Genomic DNA, 23334 nt, shown 5'->3' with positions numbered 1-23334 from the left:
GTTAATGGCATATCCTTGACATTTTTCAACAATGCAGAAAGTTCAGAAATTAACATCCTTAGGGTTTCACACTGCCATAAAGTGTGTTGCAGGAGTCAATATGTTCTTTGTCCTCTCAAAAGGAAAGTCGTGGTGAAGAAAAAATGTGAACTAACCAAATACAGAACCAAAGGAAAAGCTTCTGGTCGGTGGAGTCACCTTCCTGCTTCCTGGGCAGTTTTTTCTTTACACATGTTTTATTAGTGCAGTATGGTTGTAGATAATTCTTAGGCAGTTTTAAATTCAGTTTTGAATTACTCTTTGAAAAATTAGTTCTAGAAGAGGATTTCTTAACATCCAGATATTAAAAACACTTCCATCACTTTTATTTCCAATTATACTAAGTAAAATGAAAGAAATGAAATCTGGCCTGTAAAACATGTACAGAGTTCCAATATTTTTTATCCAAATTACTTGGGACCAGAAGTACTTTGAATTGCAGATTTTAGAATATTCACATAGGCATACTGAGGTATTTGGGGATGGGACCCAACTCTAGACATGAAATTCATTTGTTTCACAGACACTTGACAATTTTACAATTTACACTATAACTTAGGTAATTTAAGTATGCCTGCACTTTTACTGTAACTTGTCACACAAATCCCACAAGTGGGATTTTCCATTTGTGGCATCATTTTGGCACTCAAAGTGTTTTGGACTTGGGAGCATTTAAGATTTCAGATTTTCAGATTAGAGATGCTCAGTCTGTGTGTGAATGTATACACAGTCATGTGTGTGTAATTAAAATCAAGCTATTGAATACCCTTTCTTAGCCCTAAACTTTAGGCTAAGAAATTTAACTCATATTTTTGGTATGTTGATACTTCTCTTTATTTTTGATTGATCATTTTGGAATTATCACACCTTTCTTGCAAAGGAAAATTATTGAATAAATGACAGAAAATTATTCCAATTTTTTTAATTATTAAAATCTATTTTACTTCAAACACTTGGCAACCATAAATCACCACCTAAGAACTGATACATTTATGACACAAACATGACACACATATTCAACCTTGCCAGGTAGCCAGAAAACACACACACACACACACACACACACAACCACTCACACAAATACTCATTTCAAATGTTTTTACAGTTTTACAAATTTCACATTGTTGATGAAATATTTCATTTACTGAAGAAATTTCTTTGGAATAAATCACTTCCAAAACTTGAAATCTTCAGAGCCCTAATTTTTAACCCATCTGTATTTATATTAATTTATACAATCAGAGATCTTTGCCTTTATAATTGGGGGAAGAGACTATTTAGTTTTCGTTGTTAAACTAAGATTTTCCACAATTCCATGTCCTTTCCAAAAGTCAATGAATGGAACTAAGAGTTGATTCTCCTGGGATAGAAGCAAGGTTTCTCGCCATCAACAACTGTCCCCTGAGACTTTCTGTCATTGTCAGGTTTGGCACATGCTCTGGCTTATTCCTCAAAGAGATGGTTCCCAAGGGTCATTTCATGGGGACAGAATGTTACTAATTACCCCTACCAGATATCACTTTAGGTTTTCTTCCTTTTCTCCAAAGAATTTACCTCTATTTTCTGCTCTCAGTTCATCTCTCCATTTATTTTGTTATTACTTAAGAACAGAGGCTTTAGGCACACGATTACCTACAGGATCAGAACTTATGATTCAGGGACAAGGGTCATGAAGGTATATGAAACAAATCTTAAAAACTGAAGAGTACCTATAAAATTTGCTTGACTAGAAAGCACTCTTGCAGGCTTAATTTAAATGAAGAGCACTCAGCCAGAGTAGCACCACACACACACACACACACACACACACACGCATGCACACTCAGGGGACCCTCACATTAGGAACACATTCCAGAGAAAAAATAATAATACCAAACATGGGGAGGAAAAACCCCACTTAGAAACAGTGCTCCTTTATACTGCTTTGAATATATGAAAATAAGCTCATTCACTCCCTGTACTGCCCACATGTTCTCAACTGCTCATACAGACCCTTTCTGGTCTAAATTCCAATTATGCATTACTCCCAAGGAATTATTTTCAACAAAGAACATTCCTGGGAATCCAAGTCCTAAGGAGCAGCCTACTCATGGTAAATGAAATGGGAATTTCAGAACCCTGAGGGATCTTTGCTATCTGGCTGTTTAGTGTTTCCTAAATGGTCAAACAAGATGGTAATTTTTGTGCCTTTTGTTGTTTTTAACTAACTTGTACTCGTTATAACATTTCTTGTTGCAAAACAGCATAAATTCCAGAAAACAAAGAAAACCTGACATTAAACATAATATCAATTAGATGTACCCATTATCCCTTTCAATTATAATCTATACATAAACATCATAATGGTTCTAGAAAAGAAAATTTCTGTATTTTTGTCCTGTTTTTCATTTCATATCATGGCCAGTTTCCTAATGTTTATAAAATCTTCACTTGTAACAAAGCACCATACAAAACAGATCCCAAACTATCTAATGGAGAACTTAAGTAGTAGAATGACACTCTGAAAAACTGTTTTCCAGCCTAAGTTTTACGAACTACAACACTTTCAATCTTCTCTACAACAAGCATTTCATTTACTCTATGAGGGGAGAAAGGTCTACCTAACTGGTTTTCTCTCTCAGATTCAGATCTGAGTGTTATCTGCAAGGAAAAGGGTCAGTATTTATTACATCTGTAGGATGTACATAAGGGCCAAGTCTGACACTGCTCATGGAATTGCTAAGTTAAAATATGTAGTTCACAGCTTTCTCCCTTTCTTGAAAATGGATTTCCAGATATACAATAAAAGAAGATTAACTAAAAGTTTTTCCACATGCATCATTTTATACTAGTCCTTCCCACCAAATGCACTTTCTTAAAATAAATTTTAAAAAACAAATGGAATAAGTTTCCAAACTAGTTATATTCATAGGATTTCTCTTCATTATGAGTTGCCTGATGCCTAATAAGTTTAGAGCTATTAATGAAAGCTTTCCCACACTGATTACATGTAAATGGTTTCTCTCCAGTGTGAGTTCTTTGATGTACAATAAGTCGAGCACTCAAACTAAATGTTTTCCCACACTGATTACATTCATAGGGTTTCTCTCCAGTATGAGTTCTCTGGTGTTGAGTGAGACATGAACTCTGCCTGAAGGATTTCCCACACTGACTGCATTCATAGGGCTTTTCTCCAGTATGAGTTCTCTGATGCACAACAAGAACATAACTCTGGCTGAAGGATTTCCCACACTGATTACATTCATAGGGTTTTTCCCCGGTATGAGTTCTCTGATGCATAATAAGGTGAGAACTGCGGTTAAAAGATTTTCCACATTCATTACATTCATAGGGTTTCTCTCCAGTGTGAGTTCTTTGATGTGCCACTAGCTGAGAGCTCCAGCTGAAAGATTTTCCACACTGATTACATTCAAAAGGTTTTTCCCCTGTGTGAGTTCTCTGATGTGCAACAAGTTTATAACTTTGACTAAAGGATTTTCCACACTGATTGCATTCATAGGGTTTTTCTCCAGTGTGAATTCTTTGATGTGCAATAAGCTTATAACTCTGGATAAATGATTTCCCACACTGACTGCATTCATAGGGCTTCTCTCCAGTATGTGTTCTTTGATGTGCAATTAGTTTGTAGCTCTGCCTGAATGACTTTCCACATTGGTTGCACTCATAAGGCTTCTCTCCAGTATGAGTTCTCTGGTGTACCACAAGCACGTAGCTCTGGCTAAAGGATTTCCCACACTGATTACATCTATAAGGTTTCTCTCCTGTATGGGTTCTTTGATGGGAAACGAGGTGGGAGCTCCGGCTGAAGGATTTTCCACATTCATTACATTCATAAGGTTTCTCCCCTGTGTGAGTTCTTTGATGTGCAACAAGATGTGAGCTCCAGCTAAAGGCTTTCCCACATTGATTACATTCAAAAGGTTTTTCTTCAGAATTATTTCTCATATTTTGAGCACGGGATGAATTCTGAGAAGTTTTACTACATTTATACTGACTCTCTTCAACAGGAATTTTCTGCTGTTCATTAAAGGATATGTCATGGTTCAAAACTTGCCCACATTCCTTAAAATCAAAGGTCTTACCTTCTTCATCAATTTTTTCATGTCTATTTAGGGATGCTCTGTGGCTAAAAGGTTGAATAGTGTCACTAAATTCATAGGACTTATCTCTTTTTTGAGTTCTTGTAAACTGAATAAGGTGGATGCTCTGAGGGAGTTTTCCACATTCATTATTTTCACATAATTTCTCACTGTCATTAATCTTCTGATGACTGTTTACAACAGAATTATAATGAGATTTTTTAACATGTGACAAATGTTTATGAAAATGGTTTCTTATGGGTATCACTGGGAGTGAAAGAAGGCTGGGATTTAGATCACTCTTCTCAAGTTCATCACTTTTGCAAACCTTCTCATGAATAATAGCTTTCTTTTGAGTGACTGCCATTTCCTGAAAAAGTCTCTCTTGCTTTTCCTGTTGCTTCTTCAACTGATCCTTATGATCATGAACTTCTTCACATGAAGATAGCCAAGGATCATCTCTTGTCAACCTTTCTATCTTTACTCCAGGTGATGATTCCACATCAAAAATGCTCTGTTTTGAAGTTGATTCTCTCCTTCCAAGTGCAGTTGCCAAGTCTGAAAGAAAGCAAAATAAGACATCCTAGACAAAAAATGTTAGAGCTCAAATAGAGAAATAAAGCTGATAAGAAAAAACTGGAAAAACTGGATTTGTTATCAGCTATGGACCTAAAACCTGGGTTGAAAAAGCAAAAGGATGGAAATAAGCAGTTAAGTACCAAATTCCCACAGTCCAATAGTAAAACAGAGCATTCAAATGTAACTATTTTTAATCTTACTTTTGTCTAGGTGAGCAAGACTTTGAATACCAAGTGTCTGCCAATTCCAAAATAAGATCACCTATGCAGAACATACAGAATTCTCACCCATGTCCCACGAGGGCAATGGAATTTGGGTCTTACCTGTGTGAGGTGGGATGGCTATAAAATTGAACTAAGAAAAAGAAGCATTGAACAAACCACACTACACAGAAAGTAATTTTGGAAAGCAGTGGGGAGGGGGTCTCTACAACCTTAGAGGTCCAGTTTCCACACTGGGAAGAGAGAGAGAGCAGGAGCCTGTGTTTGCTTTATTATACCTGAGGAAACTTCAAAGGTTATCCATTGAATGTTCTTCACCAAATAAGGCAGGAGGTAGGCTGTCCAGGCTCAATGGGTCACACCAAATTCCGAAGTACGAGAGCAGCCTTCCTAGCCCAGCAAAGACTGAAGTCATATGCATTGCATAATCCAATAAGTGAGAGGGGCCACAAAGTAGCATGCAATGCCAGACCGAAATCTCCTTGGCTCAAGGCCAAGTGAAGATGCTAAATAACTTAGGAGTGGCTTTCTACACAGAATCTCAGCCTCATCTTGCAATCCTTAGCAAAGAAACAGAGGGTCGTTCCCACACTCATTCGTTCAAGGCATATATTCACCAGAACAGGTTAGAAGCTACATTACTAGGAATTACTGGAGGCGTGAAACCTGCTACCATAGACTATATGTAAACTACATTTATGAACCCAGAAAAAGGAATGAGGCACTATTATCCCAGTTCCCTAAATATCTTATAATATGGCCCATGGATTCCTGTGATTCCAACCAAGAAAGGATGCTCAAAAACAGAGGCCTTGGTGGTTATTAGATAATGCAATGAACAGTACACCTAGAAAGAATGATCATGTGCACAGTCCACTAGGAGAGTGGGGAAAATGTGGCATCTCCTACAGGGATTTTTCAAACAAACCTTCTACACCTACAAGGACCTCTACATGTTTGGATCTCAAATGGACATGTGTATGAGAAAGTTCTTTTTATACTCTTTTCCTCACTCAAACTAGAACATTGTGTCTGGTTTGAAAAGCTGTTGAGGAAAGATATATGGGACTTTGGGTCTCCAGGCTTGGGACAAAACAGAATCACTGAAGAATTTGGTCCCAGGCTTTGGACTTTAGGAATCACTAAGACTGAACAAGCTCAAGCCCAAGAAACTGTACCTTTTCTACCCTACAAATCAAATTTCATCTTCTTTAAAAATTAAGAGCACAAACACAACGTATGTGTGGACAAAAATCATTCTGGCTGCTGAACCCACAGCTCTTAACAGGGATGTGAAAACATTTAAAGAGACACAGCTTCATTAAGGAAGATGATACACTTACCCCAAGAGACCAGGTTCCTGTGGTTCTCCAGGATCACACTTCTGTCTGGGATCCTATAAGCAGGGTTCAAAGTACCCTGTTCCTCATGAGTAAAGTCCACAGTTACAATATTGAAGTTCACTTCTTCCTAAAACAGGACACACATTCCTGCTCAGCTGGGCATCATTTCCTTTCAATGTTCATGGAGAAGGAAATGTTTGACAGATGTTAGTAGGAAAATCTGATGACCTGGCAGTTGTCCTAAGATTGTCAGCGTCAAAGGATTATAGTCAAGGTGTATGGATGCCTTTGGGTTTTGGATGCTGGATCTGTTTTTACAACCCCGAAAAGGAATTCCAGATAAGAACCAACAAAAATTATTTTCTCTTTCCACCTTATAAAACAACATTAATTCTGAATTTTGTATGGTGAATTCCCACTTATGAATTCCTTCCAAATCCTAAAAAAAATGTTTTTTCTGTCAAAGGCCAGATAGTAAACATCTTAGGCTATGGAAGTTACACAGTTTCTATCACAACTATTCAACCGAAAGCAATTACAAAAAATACACAAGTGAGTGTTAACTATCACAATAAAACTTTATTTACAAAATCAGGCAGTGGGCCAGAATTGCCCACAAGCTGGACTTTGCTAATGCCTGAGACACAGAGAATGAAATATAAATCTTAACGAAAAGCAGTATGTTCAGGTTTAATAGCACTGAATTCAGAAGAAAAGAGACTTAGGTTTTCTCATCTATAAAGTATAAATCTGAACTAGAATTCTGAATTCTGAGAAGTTTTACTAGGTATATATATATATTTATATATATATAGTTTTTGGTCATTTTGTAATCTTTTTTTTTTTTTGAGGTGGGGGTTTACCAGGGATTGAACGCAGGGGTACTTAACCACTGGACCACATCCACAGCTCTTTTAATGTTTTATTTAGAGACAGGGTCTCCCTAAGTTGCTTAGGGCCCCACTAAGTTGATGAGGCTGGCTCTGAACTCGCAATCCTCCTGCCTCAGACTCCCAACACACTAGGATTACAGGCCTGCATCACTACACCCAGCCCCTCACAATCTCTTTTAATGGTGAATTTATTCCGTCTCTATTAAGCATAATTATACCCAAACCATTGGTTTGCTGAAAGAATTAATTGTACTGCTATATGAAAAATCATAAGCAAAATTTACTAAACAAACAGCAAAGGCTTGCAGTTACTATTATGATTCTTCAGTCTGAGAACTTTGAAAGATTAAAAGACAGCCAATGTGACTTTTTATCATGAGACCTTAGTCTTCAGGTTACACTTCTATTTCTATGGGCAAGATTTTCAGTTAGGAGATGTCACTGTATTACTGTCATATAAATGGAGTCTCTTGGGCTGCCTCTTCTAAGCAAGAAAGAGCCTGTTTCCAAGACTACTGGGCAGAAATTTTGATCCAAAAAAAAGTGCTGAGGGTGACCTGTCCTTACCCAAGGACATTTGACTAACCACTGTGTTCTTAAGCTGTGGTTCATGAATAAGATACATGGTCCTGAATACCATGAAACTATATGCAAAATGCTGCTGTATAAGCATTTTTCTAAGTCAGGGCCCACTGTAGGTATTCTGACCATGGAATGTACAGGGAAGGTTCCTCTGGTGAGCAACTCTGGAGTGGGGGGGAGAACTGGCACTCTGTTTCCCATGCATGGAATGCCCCACAATTTCTCCTTGAAGCTAGTAAGATAACTCTTTCTAATTTCTAATTTCTAAGGTAATATCCTTGGAGAAAAGGGCTCTGTGTTGTAATTAGCCTGGACTTTGACCTCGGGTATCCAGCACCTGGGATTAAAGGAATACTAAATAATAATGTAGTCATGGCACTAACAAGCTGGGTTACTTTTGATACAAATAAACCCAGCTGCTTGGAGGGGAGCCACTCTTTCTTTCCCTTTCCTGCCTCTGCGTCTTGTCTCTGTGTCTCCTTTGATTTTCCTTACAGGACACAAAAGTCAACAAAATTGATCTTTTAAGTTCCTGTTTCACAATCAATCAATCCATGCTTCCTTTTAACTAACATTCCCCTTTGCAGTTTAGCATATGTACCATTTGTATTAAGATTTTTCAAGTATTAAATAAATAAAAGTAGACTGAATTAGTACCCCTCTCTCTACATACTAGCTATCCATTCTCAAAGGTCTATGGACTTCCACCTTTAAGACCCACCACAATTTCTCATCATTTGCAAAACAGACATTTATGTCACTAGGCCATGATCCATGAAGACAAGAAGAAGGTACTTACAGTTTGCAAATGTGATTCCAGTGATTAACAATAGTGTTAATGTACAGTAGATATTAAATATACTAAATCTAATGTACTAAGTTATTGCAATAAATCAATGGTATAAAATGTTTTCTAATATCTCCGAATAACTCTCACCCAAATTCTGATTTAAGTCCTCGTTTCTCACCTGAATCACAGAAGATGTATCACATACCCATCTGAACAAGTCCATCAATATTAAATATGGCTTTTCTATACTGCCACTCCACTTAATTCTTTTGTGTGTGTGTGTGTGTGTATGGGGGGTGACTAAGGTTTGAATTCAGAGGCACTCAACCACTGAGCCACATCCCTGGCCTATTTTTTGTATTTATTTAGAGATAAGGTCTCACTGAGTTGCTTAGCTGAGGCTTTTGCTCCTGCCTTGGCCTCCTAAGCTGCTGGGATTACAGGTGCACACCACCACACCTGGCTTCCACTTAACTGTTTCACCTACCCAAACTTCCTGCTCCTCAAAACTTCTCCCACTCTTCAACTGTGCCCTCAGAATTCTGTAACAATAAACTCCTGCAGCTGCAATCTCTTTACCAATAATTCCCCATCCATCCCCTCCTCCAGAGGCCTCAAAAACTAAGGATGGTTGTGGGAAGCCGTTCTCACATGTGATTGGGTACCTCCCTGACAGGGTGTGAGACGCTCAGGCCAACTGTGTCAGAGCTTATCCCCACCCTTTTTAGGTCTGAGAGCCTGTCCATGTGGGGGTGTGACTGACCATTGACCCTAAAAACAAACACTGACCCTGACCTTAGAATGCTGTCCCCCTCGACCTTCATTGGATGGAATTTTCCCCTGAATTTTTTGTTTCCCAATAAAAGCCCACTCTCTGGCGTGCTCCTTCCTCTCTCTTGCTGGTCTCTTGTGTAAACCTTGCTATCGCCAGGTGGCTCGAGGCAGGAGCTGGGAAGGGCCATCTCTTAGCTGGGAAAGAAAAAGGTAAATTGAGTTTATGTGTCTTTATTTTGATCTCACTAGTTAACTTCTATGTTTAGAACCTCTAGTATGAAGCTAGCATGCTGGTCGAGCAGCAGAGATGGTCCTGCTCCCAGGAATGTAGGCACAAAGAGGAGGATGTGTCTTCCTGGTTACAGGGGAAATCATGCCATTTACCTCACTCCCTGGAGCTTTGTCCTAGCAACCTCGTGAACCCCCCCCCAGATGTGGTGTCAGGTGGTGTCTTAACAGGTCACATTTAATTCTCACTAGGCTCCTGTGAGAAAATACCATTAGCAGCACCATTTTTCATATGAAGATCAAGAAAGTTAAGAGACATGCATATTTGTGCCTAAGGTTGGTAGCTGGGATGCAACCTCAAGCTGGCATGACACAGGGACTGTCACGTCAGTCATCAGTTCCTATGGTTAGCCCAGCTCTCTGATCCTGGAACTGCTTTTCAGTAGCTCACTCCTAAGCTGATACACCAGGTCTGAGGGTTTTCCAACAACACCTACTGCAGCCATGCAATACAGCAGACTGCTCCTCTCTACTGGCTCCATTTCCCCCTTTAATCTTGTTATTTGATGATGTGAGACCAATTCCTCCACTGAAATGTCTGCTATGGCACCTGCCAGTCCTTATTCTGTTCCTCTCTAACCAGGGCCCTCTTTATCTTTTCCATCTTAATTATTCCCTTTAGAGTCATTTTAATCTTTCTCTTTGATATATTTTTTTTAATTCTCTTTCAAATGTTCCCTTGACCTGTGGAGTTTTCACTAAATGGTCCACTGAATTTAGTTACAAACAATGAATCTGAATGTCAATCTCCGATCTAGAGAAAGGAGGTTTAAAATACCAGAGGAAAAAGCCACCAAAGCAGCTGGCTAGAGTATCACAATAGTCACTGCCTCTGTGCAATCCTTTCCCATTGAGCAGAAATTCTATTAGACCTACTAGGGCCCCCTTTTCTGTCATAATCCAAAATTACTATTTTAAGACTTTGCCATGCTTGTCAGACATCTCTCCACTCCAATTCCTGTCCCCATGCTCATCTGATCTCTCACAGAGAAAAATATGAGCCTTAGAGAATCCCCCAACCTCATTCCTCCTGTGTAAATCCTTCTCCCTATATGGGGCCAATTTACTCAGATTTACCAAATTCATTCCTCTAGCACTGCCCAAAGACTCTGCATTATAGTTCATCTCCTGTCTCCTGATTGTTACATTTCTTTTTCTCCACTGTAACCATTTAAGTAGAGCCAAATCATTTCAATCCTTCAAAAATAAACAAAATCTTTCAATCTCAAGTATTTGTGCAGCTTTTACTTTCAGAAAACAACCAAATTTCTTGGAAAGGATGCCCATTCTTGTCTCCACTTCGTTCCACTCACTTCCCAGCCTGCTTCAGTTTGGCCTTGACCACCCACCAGTTACCTTTCTCAGTGTAAAGAAAGGCCTTTGTTACCTCACCTGGGATGGGATGGCCAGTGACCCAGCATCTTCTCCCTCAACCTTGATGATAATCTCTTGAGGAAGGAGAGAGTCCTGAGAAGTCAAAACAAATAAGAAAAAGGAAAACAGAGAACTGAGTCACAGTTTAGAGCTCCCACTCTGAGTCACTAGGACTTGACATACCGTGTGTCTCAACATGTCCCACCTACCAATGTCTGCTCCCTCCCACAGGTACTCTCAAGCTAACCTGTGGAGAGAAGGGATACCTGGAGGAACACTGAGACCCCAGTGAGCATGAGATCTCTGTGCGTCTTCCAGGCTAGCCCTGCTGGCGGTTAAATGCAGAAGTGACCCCAGGTACTACTCAGAACAAAAGCACTTCCAGCTGAGCCCTGCCTGAATTCCTGCATCATGAAATTATAAAGAAATAAAATGGACTACAGAATATATGTGTGTATATTTGTATGTGTATGTATGTATGTGTATATTTCTTCAAAATATTAAGAAAATGGTAGCCTCATTAGGAAAATGGACAAAAGAAAACATGCTTGCAATTCAACCAAGAAGAAATAAAATTATCTGGTGAAAAAATTACACACACACACACACACACACACGTATATTGCTTACATACGCTTATACATTTTGTTTTATACACATATATATTATACATATGCTTAACTATATCAATATCTTTAAATCTAGTTGTAAGTATTCTTGGGAAATAACAGAAAACATATTCAGATGCAGTATGAGAGTGCTCACTAAAGGGTATACATTATCATAGCAAAAATGGGAGAGGATTAAATATCCATTAGTATATAGCTAGTAAATAAATTATGCTCATCCAGATAACCAAATGCTATTTAGCATCCAACATGTTTACATGTAATAAATGATAGAAAGATGTCTACAGGACTGAGATGTGGCTCAAGCGGTAGCGTGCTTGCCTGGCATGTGCGGGGCACTGGGTTCGATCCTCAGCACCACATAAAAAAATAAAATAAAGATGTTGTGTCCACGGAAAAACTGAAAAATAAATATTAAAAAATTCTCTCTCTTTAAAAAAAAAGAAAGATGTCTATAATATAGCACTGAGTGAAAAGTTAACAATATATATAAGATAAATAGAATTTTATAAAATATAAATATGCTGCTCTTTGAATATTCATTGTTAACTTCAGTAAGTGCAGTAGATATTCAGAGGTGTGTTTAGATGTGGAGAATCCTTTCCCGCCTTTATGTACATTATGCTAGCTACTTTCACTTCCTTCCCACTGCAATAGTGAAATTATTTCTGGGTAAATAATTTCATTATTGCAGTGAGGAAACTTTTTGAGCAATTATCAAAAAGAACATTCTTCAAAGCATTAAAATCAGCTATTTGGGCTAGAGTTGCAGCTCAGTGGTAGAACACTTGCCTAGCATGTGTGAGGCACTGGGTTCGATCCTCAACACCACATTAAAAATAAATAACTAAATAAGTATTGTGTCCATCTACAACTAAATTTTTTTAAAGTAGCTATTATTTGAAGGAGTCATACAGAGGAGAGGGCCACTGTGCATTTCAAACTGTATCATTGTTTTTCAAAAGCATTTATTCTTTCATTAAATACCCAGAAAACAGCAAAAGTGTTTCTCTCTTGAAAAATCACCTTGAAACAAGACCATTCCTTTGTAGCTTCCTCAAGTTTCTCTCTATAGGGTGCAATAGCTGGACCTGTCAAGTGGCAGTCCATTCATGTATATTTTCTCTTTCTCAAATCTTCTGACACTGGAAGCAAGTGCTATTGATTCTTGAATTAGAAACTGAAAGGAAACAAACTGCTGTATTTTCCCAGAGGTGTGCCTGTTATTTCCCCTTGTGTTAGTCAGCTTTTCAGTACCTGGTGACCAAAGTATCTGAGAAAAAAAACTTAAAGGAGGAAGCGTTTGTGGGCCCATGGTTCAGAGGTTCAGTCAATGGTCAGCTGATTCCATTGCTCTGGGCCTGAGGTGCAGCATCATGGTGGAAGCAGGGGATGGAGGAGCACTGCTCAACTCATAACAGCCAGGAAGCAGAGGGCAAGCAGCCACAGAAAAGATGCATCTCTCAGGGAAAACCACCCCAGTGACCCACCTCCTCCAACCATGCCCCAACTGCCCAGTTACCACCCAGTCAGCCCATTCAAACTAGGATGGACTGATTAGGTTACAGCTCCCATAATCTAATCATTTCACTGTTGAATATTCCTGTATTCACACAGGAGTTTGGGTGGATAACACCTTATACCCAAACCATAATACCCTAACCATCTAGAAATAGTTTCACTAATACAGTGGGGAGGATTACATAAAATGGCTAGTATTAGTGCGTAGAGGCAGGAAAGGATTTCTCCAAATCTAAACACGCCCCTGTCTATTTCCTGGGCAGGTCCTGAGGTTAACTATGAGTATTCAAAGAGCAGGAGCTGCTGCAATAGGAAGAAGGCCCAGTGCCAAGAGCGCTAAGCCAGCCACTTACACCACCACAGCACAAGCCGACAGAGAGGCTGAACTGCTTCAAGTTGTTACACGGCCATTACAAAATGGCTTAAAACACCAAAGAGCAAAACTGAACACAATTCACAATGCCAAAACCACAACAAAGCCACAGATAATCTAAGAGAGCCACAGGCTTTGACCCCAAACTGCTATTGGACCTGCCCTATCCATCATGGAAACGGCCTCCATGAAAATCAACATTTCTAAAGTGCGACGACAACAAACATGTGTTTTCTTGCTATCGAAGTGGCTGAAGTTGAATTCTAACAATTTTGTGGCCACATGATAATTAACTCTACCTGGGAAATGAGAAAAGTTACTCAAAAAAGAAAAATTATAAACACTAGCTTGTATTTTAAATCATTACACACTCTTTCAGTTAATTGTGTGTGTGTGTGTGTGTGTGTGTGTGTGTGTATTTAGGAACAGCTAAAGTTATGTTAACACACACAGTTATGTTCAGAAACATAACTGAGAAACAATGTTTCCTGCTCAGCAGATACTTGGCAGGAACAAAGACCCTTTGCATCACACATATTCTTCCAGTTATTTTTACCCAACTCTTCCTCTAGTTCCTGAGAGCTGAGACGTTCTCTGTCCTGTTCATCCTGGTTTCGTGTGTTTTAATTAATAGTAGATGCAAAGGAGCTGGGTGTAAATGTGTTGGCTATAGAATGAGTACAAGAGAAAGGACATGAAATGCTACCTGAGCCTTCACATTTGTCTCCATGGTCCCTGAAGGTACCAGCTTACTGCTAAGCTCGAGTCCCTCCTGAGTAGAGGAAACCTCTGTTGGTGCCTTTCTCCCCAGAAAATTCAATGTATCAGCTTCCAGAACCTCCTCACAACCAACTCAATGCTCAAAGCCAGCTTGTCACATAAGTGTGCATGCACACACACACACACACACACACACACTCATCACCAACCTTTCCCTTAGGTTCTGTCCACTTTGAATTACTGAGTGTTTTAGGAATGCCTCCTGCATTTACATCCCAGTTTCCACAAAATCATCCAAACTTTTCTGAAGGAGTGATGTGTCTATTTTTCCAGTGCAAAAATTAATGGTAAAAGAGTTTAGCAAACTCATTTAGGTCCGCTGATGGCGTGATACAACCCCTCCCCTTTCCACTGCCCCACTTCAAAGTCTAACTTCACTGAAAACCCAGATCAAACACCACCTCCTCCATGAAGTGTTCCCAGATAGCACAGAGCTCAGCTCTTCTTCCCTTCATGTTTTCCTGTTTTGATTGGACCCTTTCTGAACCAGTAAAGTTGTCCCCTGGTATTACTTCCATATCTCTATGGATTGTGAATTTTATACTAAGAATTTTATACTAAGAACTGTATATTTTTGAAGAGCACAAAAAAAGTTCTCTGAATTCTTGATAGGATTAGAGTCTAATCAGAATGAGAAGCCTTTAGCCCACTTTCTGTGTCTCTAGAGTATTTAAAAATGATCCTCTCTGTTCAACAATCACCTCTTTCTGTCATAAAAGGGCACTTTTTCTTTGCATACTTTACAGAATGGGAAAATAAATGAGACTGACGACTGCAGCCCTGGCCAGCAAGGGCTACTGAACCGAGGTCACTCAGGTAAATTTGGAGTGACACAAAATAACCACACAGATATGGAATACCTTTTTCTGGACATCGGGTGGCTTCCCCAGCTCCCGGCCTCAAGTCCCCAAAAAGGGGGGCAAGAGAAAAACGAGAAAACCAGCAAAAGGAGGATCTACACTAAAGAGACATTCTAAGCAAATGAGAAACCAAGACAAATCAAAAACCAGAAATAAATCAAAATGACAGGAAATTAGGACAACTGGTCGACCTCATTCTTTGTGGGCGTACTGGTTGACTTCCAATGTGTGTGTGTGTGTGTGTGTGTCATGCAAATCATATCTCAATAATAACCTTGTTAACAGTCTAAACTCATCAATCAAAAGATACAGACTGGCAGACTGAATTAAAAAACAAGACCCAACAATATGCTTGTCTTCAAGAGACTCACCTCATGGCAAAGACATCCACAGGCTGAAGGTGAAAGGATGGGAAAAAATTTATCATGCATATGGATTACATAAACAAGCAGGGGTTTCCATTCTCATCTCAGATAAAGTAGACTTCAAACCAAAGTTAATTAGAAGAGACAAAGAAGGACATTTCATACTTCTAAGGGAAGTATATATAAGCAATGTATATATATGTGTGTGTGTGTGTGTGTGTATAATTGTTATGTAACAATTATAAATATTTATGCCCCAAACAATGGAGCATCTATGTACATCAAACAAACCCTTCTCAATGTCAAGAGTCAAACAGACCACAGTACAATAATACTGGGTGACTTTAACATACCTCTCACACTACTGGACAGATCTTCCAAACAAAAACTAAATAAGGAAACTACAGAACTAAATAATACAATCAATGATTTATACTTAACAGACATATATAGGATACTTCATCCATCAACGAGCAAATATACTTTCTTCTCAGCAGCACATGGCTCCTTTTCTAGCAAATTAGTAAATACAAAAAAACAGAGATAATACCCTGCATTCTATCAGACTACAATGAAATGAAATAATTAGAAATCAATGATAAAATAAAAAACAGGAGCCACTGTATCAAACGGAGACTAAATAATACACAACTGAATGATAACTGGATAGTAGAAGAAATCAAGGATGAAGAAAAAAATTCTTAGAGGTAAATGAGAACACTGATACAACATATCAAAATCTCTGGGACACTATGAAGGCGGTACTAAGAGGAAAGATTATTACTTTGAGTGCATTCATTAAAGGAATTAAAAAGTCAACAAATAAATCACCTAACACTACATCTCAAAGCCCTAGAAAAAGAAGAACAAATCAACACCAAAAGCAGTAGAAGATAGGAAATAATTAAAATCAGGGCTGAAATTAATGAATCAAAACAAAAGAAACAACTGAAAAAACTGACAAAACAAAAAGTTGGTTCTTTGAAAAAATAAATTAAAAAGATAAACCCCTGGCCATGCTAGTGAAGAGAAAAAGAGAAAAAACTCAAATTACTAAAATATAAGATGAAGAAGGAAATATCACAACAAACATGTCTGAAATACAGAAGATAATTAGAAACTATTTTGAAAATTTATAGTCTAATAAAATAAAAAATACCAAAGACATCGACAAATTTCTAGATACATATCACCTACCCAAACTGAATGAGGAGGTCATGCATGACTCAAACAAATCAATTTCAAGTAATGAAACAGAAAACACCATCTAAAGCCTACCAACCAAGAAAAGCCCAGGACCAGATGGATTATCAGCCAAGTTTACAATATTTTCAAAGAAGAATTAACACTAATACTCCTCAAAGTATTCCATGAAATAGAAAAGGAGAGAACCTTTCTAAATTCATTCTATGAGGCTAGTATCACCCTGATGCCAAAGCCAGACAAAGACACACAAAGGAAAGAAAACTTCAGACCAATATCCCTGATGAACATAGATGCAAAAATTCTCAATAAAATTCTGGCAAATTGTATACAAAAACATACTAAAAAGAAAGTGCACCACAATCAAGTGGGATTCATCCCAGGGATGCAGGGTTGGTTCAACGTACAGAAATCAATAAACGTAATTCATCATATTAATAGACTGATCAACAAATATATGATCATCTCAATAGATGGAGAAAAAGCATTTGACAAAATACAGCACACCTTCATGTTCAAAACACTAGAAAAACTAGGGATAGTAGGAATATACCTCAACATTGAAAAAGCTATCTATGCTAAACCCAAGGCCAGAATCATTCTAAATGAGAAAAATTGAAAGTATTCTCGCGAAAAACTGGAACAAAACAAGGATGTCCCTCTTTCACCACTTCTATTTAACATCATCCTTGAAACTTTAGCCAGAGCATTAGACAACAGAAAGAAATTAAAGGGATACTAATGGGTAAAGAAGAACTCAAACTATCACTCTTTGCTGATGACATGTTTCTATATCTAAAAGATCCAAAAAATTCCACCAGAAAACGTCTAGAACTAATAAACGAATTCAGCAAAGTAGCAGGATATAAAATCAACACCAATAAATCAAATGCATTCCTATACATCAGCGATAAATCCACTGAAAGAGAAATTAGGAAAACTACTCCATTCACAATAGCCTCAAAAAAAAATAAAATACCTGGGAATCAATCTAACAAAAGAAGTGAAAGACCTCTACAATGAAAACTACAGAACACTAAAGAAAGAAATTGAAGAAAACCTCAGAAAATGGAAAGATTTCCCATGCTCCTGGATAGGCAGAATTAATACTGTCAAAATAGCCATACTACCACAGCTTTATACAGATTTAAGGCAATTCCTATTAAAATCTCAATGGCATTCTCCATAGAAATAGAAAAAGCAATCATGAAATTTATTTGGAAAAATAAAAGAACCAGATTAGCTAAAGCAATTCTTAGCAAGAAAACTGAAGCAGGAGGCATCACAATACAAGACCTTAAACTATACTACAGAGCTACATAGTAACAAAAGTGGCATGGTATTGGCACCAAAATAGACTTGTAGACCAATGGTACAGAATAGAGGACACAGAGATAAAACCACATAAATATGGTTCTTTCATACTAGACAAGGATGCTAAAAAACATTCACTGGAGAAAAGATAATCTATTCAACAAATGGTGCTAGCAAAACTGGAAATCAATATGTAGCAAAATGAAATTAAACCTCTATCTCTCTGCACAAAAATCAACTCAAAGTGGATCAAAGACTCAGGCACTAGAACAGAGACCTTGTGCCTAAAAGAAGGAAAAATAGGCCCAAATATTCACCATGTCAGCCTAGAATCTGACTTCCTAAACAAGACTCCTAAAGCGCAAGAAATAAAATCAAGAATCAATAAATGGAAAGGATTCAAATCAAAAAGCTTCTTCTCAGCAAAAGAAACAATTATTAACATGAGGAGAAAGCCTACAGATTGGGAAAAAATCTTTACCACATGTACCTCCGAGAAAGCATTAATCTCTAGGATATATAAAGAACTCAAAAAACTTAACACCAAAAAAACAAATAACCCAATCAATAAATGGGCTAAGGAACTGAACAGACACTTCACAGAAGAAGAAATACAACTGATCAACAAATGTATGAAAAAGTGTTCAACATCTCTAGCAATTAGAGAAATGCAAATCAAAACTACTCTACACCTCACTCCTGTCAGAATGGCAATCATCAAGAATACAGACAACAATAAATGTTGGGAAGGATGTGGTGAAAAAAGGTACACTCATACACTACTGGTGGGACCGCATAGTGGTGCAACCACTATGGAAAACAGTATGGAGATTCCTCAGAAAACTGGGAATGGGACCACCATTTAATCCAGCTATCCCACTCCTTGGCTTATACCCAAAGGACTTAAAATCAGCATTCTATAGTGACACAGACACATCAATGTTTATAGCAGCTTGATTCACAATAGCTGGACTATGGAATCTACCTAGGTGTCCCTCAAGAGATGAATGGATAAAGAAAATGTGGTATATATACTCAATGGAATATTACTCAGCTTTAAAGCAGAGTGAAATTATGACATTTGCCAGTAAATTGTTGGAGTTGGAGAATATCGTGCTAAGCGAAATAAGCCAATCCCACAAAACCAAAGGCCGAATGTTTTCTTTAATATGTGGATGCTAATTCACAATAAGGCAGGGGGCACTAGGTAGAGGGAAGTGATAGGAGGGGAAGGGAGGGGATGTGAGGATAGGAAAAATAGTAGAATGAAACAGACATTACTAATGCATGTATATATGTGACTACATGACCAGTGATTCTGCAACATGTACACTCAGAAAAATGAGAAATTATATCCCATCTATGTATATCAAAGTGCATAAATAAACGCATCCTACTGTCATGTAACTAATTAAAACAAATTTAAATTAAAAAAAAAAAAAAAAAGCTTCCTGGCCACCAAAGCCCCTAAAATGCTACAAGGAGTACCCAGAGGGTGAGCCTGTGGGGCCCGAGGAGGAGCAAGCTCTGGAACTCTTGGGGGAACAGTGGCTCCACTCACCTGTGTGCAGGCCTTAAGGGGTCCTGGGGGCTTCTCATCCTGTCCTTCCATACTGTCCTCCAGGCACGGCCGGGTACTGAACTGCATTGAGAGGACAAGGCCTGAGTACAGCATCATACAGCATGCCCATGCACATCTGCTGGCATTGCTGTCCCCAACACCAACCTGGCCCCTGGATTAGCCACCAATCCCTGGATGCATTCCCCGTGTCAAATGTGCTCCTAGAGGTTTCCTCCCAAGAGTCCCTCAGTCCTCCTGCAGGCCAAGCCTCTGCGGCTCCAACCCAGCTCCTCCACTACCACCTACCTGTAAGCCCACCTCATGCCCAAACAGGTTTCCTGCCTACCACCAAAATCTGCATCATAGATCAGTTCCTCCCCTGTTCCACTGGGTTCTGGCAACACCTACCACTTGGAGAACCCCCAAGTACATACCCTTCTGCCCTCCGGACCTGAATCTGCAATCTCAAACCAGGTCCTCTGTCTTGGACCAGCAGCAGGGCTCTGGCTCTCCTGTCCCAGAATCACACCCACTGACTACATGCATGAAGTTTGTGACACAGCGCCACCACTCCCAGGTATTGATTCAGTAACAAACACCTAGCCTACCCTTCCAGCAGCCGGGCCTGGCCTTCCAGCAACTCTTTGAAGACGGCCTCCCTTTTCTGCTCAAATGTCAAAGCATATGTTCAGAGTCCAAACTGCAGCCAGGTCAGGGTCCCACCATTGTCTACCAGAGTATCCATTACACAGCTGCTCACCCAACACCCTGTTGGGCTCTGAATTTGTAGTTCTGACCTGGTTCCTCTGCCAACTTGGGTGTTCTTGGGCCTGAAACTGCAACTGAGTCTGCTTAGGACTGGGAACCTCTGGCAGATGCCAGCACATGCCAGTCAAGGGCAGCACTTCCCAGGCCCAGAAAGTGCACCTCAGTAACTCAGTTGTCTTTGTATCAATCGGATGTCTTTGCATCTGAGACTAGAGAGCCCCTGGCAAATCCCACATAATGTACCCCATCCCCCCGTGCTCCGTCTCTCCTTACACACCACTTCACCTCTCCAGATTCTCGCTCAAGGCCTCCACCCCAGCAGCCACTGCACAGAGGCCACCCCCTAGGCTCCTTGCTTCCATGGCACACCAACACGTATATGGTGCAGGTTCTCACCCAGACCCAGGCCCTTTGCCAGTGTGGGGTCTTGTGAAGTCCATGCTCCTGAGCTGAGAACATGCATCCTTCACTCTACATCTCAAAGTACCTGGGATACCTCAGACACTCACCAGCCTCCCCACAGGTTCTGGGGTCACCTGCTCCACTGCCTGTCTGCAGTCAAAACACTAGAACATCTAAGCAGTAGCTTGAGCACTGCTCCCCAGAATCAGTCCCAGGACTTGGGCATTTGCCACCTGGGGATTCTCAAGCCCAACTAGAGATGTTCTTATGGAAACCGGATCCTTTCATCTCCTCCTGCCCAAACATGACAGCCTGACTGTCATGCAGTCAGTCCCTTCCAGACCCATGTCTGCAGACTAGACTCTGTCCCTCTACCAACCTAGGCGTTCTCCATGCCTGAAAGCAGAGTGGCCCAAACAAAGCCAACAACGACTTCATACTAGTAGCATCCTGCTTTCTCCCCACACAGCTGTCCATCTGATGGCAGCTGCTGCAGCTCAGTCCTTCCTGGGCTGATTTTGTACCGACAACCAAGCATCTCCAAGAACTTGAATGTCCTAGAATTCTGCTCTATCCTATACGGGTCCAGGATCATCAGTCCAATTCCTGCTTCCCATTAGATAACCCCAGTGTGTGCAGGAACATTCTGTCCAAAGCCTGCCCCTGGTATCCTCAACCTGGAACTCTGCTGCCTATTAGAGCTCCTTGAACAATGTTGCTTCTCCTGGGGAAGAACCCGCAACTCCAACAAGGTCTCTCCACCAAGCACGGGTGTCCCCAAGCCTGCGAGAACAGTGTCTGCCCAGGGTCCCAGAGCTACCTGCCCAGAATCCCCTGCTCAGGGGTGTAAGGACAGTGGCACAGCCCCTCCCTCCAGGAACCCGAATCTGCGATTCAGTACTTCAACAACCTGGGCACCGGGAAGCCAGCCACTAAACAGGCATAGCATTGGATGGCTGGATTTCTCAAGATCCCCCCGTATCCCTGCCTGGTCCTCACCCACCTGGGAATCCACCTACCCAAATAAAAACCCCGCCTGATTAATCTGCGCATGCGCGCTGACTCCAGTCGCATCAGCCTCAAAGTCTCTACCAACCTCCGCGAACGAGGCTAAACCACCACCCACTAGGAGACGCCCACCCTCACTCATCACTTCTTCCAGTTTCCCGCCGAAGCCCTGCGCATGCGCGTATCAGACAAGCACTGCCCCGCCCCCGCCCCACCGACCTGGGGTCCGGGCCGGCTGCTCGGGTCCGGCCAGTCTCCGTCTCAGTGCCCCGCACGGCTCTGTGACTGGACGCTCTCGGGTTAAGCAGCCCCCTGCCTCGGTCCTGTGTCACGTCTGAGACGGGTTGAACTAATCTGGTCCCTCCCCTAGTCAGCATCCACAAGGCCGCTCCGAGTTAACTCCTAAGGGCTGTAGTGCGGGGCCTTAAACAGGCGTCCGCGCGCGGGACAATGGCTGCGCTCTGGCCGAACCCGGAAGTGCACCGCCGCGGAGAGCGGGAACTACAAGTCCCAGAAGCCTCAGCGGCAGGCGGGCGGGCGGGGCTCCCGCTCCTCTGAACGCGGGCGGGGCCTGGCGGAACCGGAGCGCGGCGCAGGGGTTCAGGGTCTGCACCAACCGCAACGTTTGCGGGGCTCGGAGAGGACCCGACCCGGAGGCCGAGCCAGGGCAGTGGCGTGCGGTTAGTGGCTGACGGGCCGGGCTTAAACGCTCGGCGGAGTCGCCCATCCGATGGCGTCAGCGGGGACCCTCCTGGGCCCCTGCTGGGAGACTTAACCGTCGAGGACCCTTCAAGAATGTGATGTTTTTGTACTTCGTAAAATAAAAATCCTTTTATTGTATCTTAAATTGAGGTCTTTCTCTAGCTGTAGACCCTAAGGATTTGTTTCCCCTTTCCTCTCCCCCCCCCCTACTTTCCTCTATTCCTCGGCTCCAGTCTGTTTTCCAAGCCGCTTTCTTCTCCAATTAGTTTAGGAAGACTCCCACCACAGGGCCCTTGCACAGATTGCTGCTGCCTGACAGGCAGTTTCTGTCGGAGATCACGTGGTTCCGACCCTGGTGTTCAGGTGCTAGTCTTTCTCTTAGGAGGCATTGCCTGACCCCCGTTATAAATTTTCAATCAAATCCTTCGGGTCCCTCACGCTCCTGCTTTCTCCCTCATCTTTATTATTATTATTCTTTTTTCTCTAGAGAACTTTTCACTATCCAACACTACATTTCAGGAATTTATTTGGTCTTTTGTTTATCTGTCTGGAATGTCAATTTTCTAAAGAAAAAGATTTGGATCTGGGCTGGAGTCAGTGGTAGAGTGTTTGCAAAGTAAATAAATAAAATAAAATTCTGGGAAAAAAAAATTTGGGTCTATGTCATTGCTCTATTCCCAAAAAATCAAAAACAACAACAAAAGGTACCTGGCATGTAACAGATGATCATTAAACATTTGTTGAGTGAATGAGGGTCCCTGGCTCAGTGTTGCACACTGTAACATCTCACCAACCTCCTCACCCTGTGAGGTCGCTGTGGTGCTCACTTCCAGCCCACGGGGAGAAAGGTGAAAACTGGACCTCTCCTGTATAAAGATATGCCATT

The 23334-nt window shown here is 40.8% G+C and overlaps 1 protein-coding gene across 2 annotated transcripts in view; it reads right to left on the bottom strand.

Annotated features, from left to right (window-relative positions):
- The window catches only part of Znf180 (zinc finger protein 180), a 35587-nt gene extending 13383 nt beyond the window's left edge, over positions 1–22204 (bottom strand). Inside the window, exons 1-5 of one of the 2 annotated variants that reach the window (XM_026403735.2) lie at positions 21966–22204; positions 19569–19649; positions 10981–11055; positions 6262–6388; positions 1008–4676 (exon numbers count right to left, since the gene is read on the bottom strand). In XM_026403735.2, the coding sequence (XP_026259520.2) occupies positions 2935–4676; positions 6262–6388; positions 10981–11055; positions 19569–19619 (1995 nt within the window). In that variant the 5' untranslated portion in view covers positions 19620–19649; positions 21966–22204 and the 3' untranslated portion in view covers positions 1008–2934. Of the gene's footprint in view, positions 1–1007; positions 4677–6261; positions 6389–10980; positions 11056–19568; positions 19650–21965 lie in introns of those variants that run through there. The other variant, XM_077792999.1, reaches the window with a different exon arrangement.
- Between the last annotated feature and the right edge of the window lie 1130 nt (positions 22205–23334).

Source organism: Urocitellus parryii, chromosome 15 (genome assembly GCF_045843805.1).
Source record: "Urocitellus parryii isolate mUroPar1 chromosome 15, mUroPar1.hap1, whole genome shotgun sequence".
NCBI classification, from domain to species: domain Eukaryota; kingdom Metazoa; phylum Chordata; class Mammalia; order Rodentia; family Sciuridae; genus Urocitellus; species Urocitellus parryii.
The sequence above is the reverse complement of the archived record's forward strand: the minus strand, read 5'-3'. Positions and strand labels throughout refer to the sequence as shown.